At 44.7% G+C, this 3,314-nt stretch overlaps 1 protein-coding gene across 1 annotated transcript; it reads left to right on the forward strand.

Annotated features, from left to right (window-relative positions):
* Positions 1 to 213: 213 nt before the first annotated feature.
* RHOH (ras homolog family member H) lies at positions 214 to 1,238 on the forward strand. The gene has a single exon (XM_009983156.2). It carries the CDS (start codon positions 351 to 353, stop codon positions 924 to 926), a length of 576 nt encoding a protein of 191 aa, XP_009981458.1. The 5' UTR covers positions 214 to 350; the 3' UTR covers positions 927 to 1,238.
* The last annotated feature ends 2,076 nt before the right edge of the window (positions 1,239 to 3,314 follow it).

Below are 3,314 nucleotides of genomic sequence, written 5' to 3' on the forward strand. Positions count from 1 at the left end.
GCATCCTCAATGTTGGGTACTCCCCATGGCTGTCCAAAGACATGTCCAGGTGTCTTTATCTTGATGAAGAATGGTCTGTTCTCTGTGGGTTATGAATGTTACATTTTATTTTTGCTCTTCCAGAAACGTCATTTGATTCGCTGGAGAATTAAAACTGACAGCACCACAGAGCCGTGTGGGAGAGAAGGGGATTTTAGACTGAAGTGACACAATCAAGTCTTGAGAAGTAAAGAGATTTGGATGGTTTCTCACCAAATGGAAGTTATCTAGAAAGCCTCTGAGACCACTGCATCTCTCCATCCCACTCCTGCTGCACAGAGACAGTGCTCTTGGGCCTGGACGTTAATAAAATGCTGGATTCAATCAAGTGCGTCCTGGTGGGAGACTCTGCGGTGGGGAAAACATCTCTCTTGGTACGTTTCACCTCCGAGACTTTTCCAGATGACTACAGACCCACTGTATATGAAAATACCGGGGTGGATGTCTTCATGGATGGTGTGCAGATTAGCCTAGGTCTTTGGGACACATCTGGCAGCGATGCCTTCAAAGGCATTCGCCCTCTCTCATACCAACAGGCAGATGTGGTATTAATGTGCTACTCGGTGGCAAACCACAATTCCTTTCTGAACCTGCGGAACAAATGGATCAGCGAGATCCGCAGCCATTTGCCCCGCATCCCCGTTTTGGTAGTGGCTACTCAGACTGACCAGCGTGACACAGGGCCTTACCGTTCCTCCTGCATCAGCCCGATAGATGGGAAGCGGCTTGCCCAGGACGTGCGAGCCAAAGGCTATTTGGAGTGCTCTGCCCTCAGCAACCGGGGGGTGCAGCAGGTGTTTGAGTACGCCGTGCGGACAGCGGTCAATCAAGCCAAAAGACAGAACAGGCGGAAGCTCTTCTCCATTAATGAGTGCAAGATCTTTTGAGGACCGTCAGCAGTGGTTTTGCCCGTGTTTGTTCTTTCTGTCTTCACACAAAGATACTGCAGTAGAGGGAACGGAGGGTGAATCAAAGGAGGACTCCTGGCAGGACCCTGGTGCAGGTGCCCCTGGTGAGACAGACGTGCGCTCTACCTGATCTGCTCCCCCTCAACACACGTGGGCACTATCTTGAAAAACAAGGATTTGGGTACATGCTTTTATTCCCAAGCCTGTGTTCAGACTTCGCTAGCTTGGACTGGAGCAGGCCTAGCCTGGAGATCTGCAGATAATAGCTGTGCTGATTTTGTTGTTATTTGTGTTGAGGTTCCTCAGTTGTTGGTTTGTCTGCATTTATTTAATGACAAACTTCTGCCTGGATCAATCCCCACCTCTGGACATGTCTGTCCATGTGGAGTTTTTTTTACTTTAAGAACTTAGTGTATAAAATCTGACCACTGTGTGTTCTATTTAAAAGACTCTTGTATATGTTGTTGTAAAATCCTAACAGTTTGTTTTCATTTTTTTGGAGGTTCTTCCTTTAGCTAACCACAGAAGCAAATTGTCCTGTCCATATAAGTGGCCTGCAGGCAAGCCTTGCACTTCTTAGATATGCCCGAGTCACCGCGTAACAGTGATCAAATCCAGTACGTCCAGCATAGGAGTGATCAAAACTTAGTGAATTTGACAGCTCTCCTGTGGCTTTGTGAGATTTGTCATCTTAGTCTTGTTCCTCAACAACATGGTCAAAGGCGGGACGAACCAGGAGGAAACTAACCGGATTCTTCTTAGACCTCACCTGGTTACAACCCCAGAAGGGCTGACTTACAGTCAGGGCTGGTTTAGGCATATGGTTGGGGTGGCAGAGATGACTCTGTACTGTCATCCCCTTTGTTGTCCCTTTTGTAATTCTGGAGGCAAAAGATTTAGGTCTCCAGGGGTGAAAGGTATTTTCTCATGAGCACTAAAATTCTCATGTTTTCAGTACACTTTTTTTTCAAAACAGTGGTTTTAGTGAAACCAGTCACCTACTATAGTAAAAAATGAAGGACATGGCAATGTTAAATGTGCGTATTTAGAATGGCTAAATAACAATATTTTTCTGAGTTTGTATACAAAGTATAACTGCCTGGGTTGTATCAAAATAGGACTGAAACAGACTTTGCATCCTGGGGAGCCTGACAAGTCTAAGAGGCAAATCCTGATGTACCTACTCAGACCAAGTTAGCCACCATAGAAAGCCAGGCTAATGAGGTGGAAACTCCAGGTGTATAAGAGAACTCTGTTGGAAGACAGAGTGAAGTCAACATGCACTGCTGTACATTCCTTCTGAGTTGTGGTGTTCCCCTCCTCCTCAGGTTATCTGTCCCCTCTGCCCCACATCATCTCAGGTCTTGCAGATCTGTCTCGTGCCAAGGTTTCTGCTGTCCATAGAGGAAATCCCCTGGGGCATTTCTTAGTGCAGCAAGATTTTTATTCTCCCTTTCCCTGTCCTTCAGCTAGCTCAGAACTGACCTTTGAGGAGCTTATAGCATGGTGCCATAAAAGATGGCACATAGCACAGTAGGATGATTCTCTCTCTGCATGAATCCTGAGAGAACAACCCATGTTTGTTTTGACTGAGACACTCGTGTTTCAACAGTGACTTGTCTGATTCAAATCCAAAGTGGGACTTTAGGAGTTACTCTACTAAGCAAATAAGCTATAGATCAGTTCTTATCTACCTATAGTTTTTCTATGAAAAACTGGTTAGGTGCTCTTCTCCATACTTTGTTCTACTCCTGAGCTTCTCTATAAAGAGAAATTCCAAATTAAATAATTCCCCTCCTATGAATCCCAGAGGTTATCTCACTTGTGATGTAGGTGAGCAAATATTTGCATTGCGGGTGCCTTGAATAACAGTGGTGCTTGGGACACTTGATGTTGTGATCGTCCCCCCAGCTCCCAGACTGGTGGATATTTATCACTCATCAACCTGATTGTAAGGGAGGCTTCTGGTCCTGAAAACAGACTGGTCTCATGGGAGGTTTTCATATCAGCTTTAAATCTTTACAAGCTTCTACACCCAAGCACACAAGACGAGGGCTCCCATCATCACCCATCTTTTCTGTACTCTTCTCTTTCCTACTTCTCTTTCTCTTCAGGTGTTGATTGCAGATCCTTTGCCCCTGAAACACTAAAACTGGCATGTTTGTAAAAGAACCTGAATGGCTTGACACGCAGTACACAAGTGGCTAAGTATTTGCAGTCTTCAGTTAAAAACCTTTGGCTTTTGGAAGAAATATGTTTCTACATTTCAAGTTTTGCCATGCCTTTTTACTGAAAGTTTTGATTTTTGTAACCCTAATTTAAAAGTAGCCATTGCTATTGTTTGAACATTAAAGATCACATGCAAAA

Source organism: Tauraco erythrolophus, chromosome 5 (assembly GCF_009769465.1).
Source record: "Tauraco erythrolophus isolate bTauEry1 chromosome 5, bTauEry1.pri, whole genome shotgun sequence".
Taxonomy (NCBI): Eukaryota; Metazoa; Chordata; class Aves; order Musophagiformes; family Musophagidae; genus Tauraco; species Tauraco erythrolophus.

What these genes read in the sequence shown, in the direction of transcription:
- RHOH (XM_009983156.2), top strand. Translation starts at nt 351, where the DNA reads ATGCTGGATTCAATCAAGTGCGTCCTGGTGGGAGACTCTGCGGTGGGG.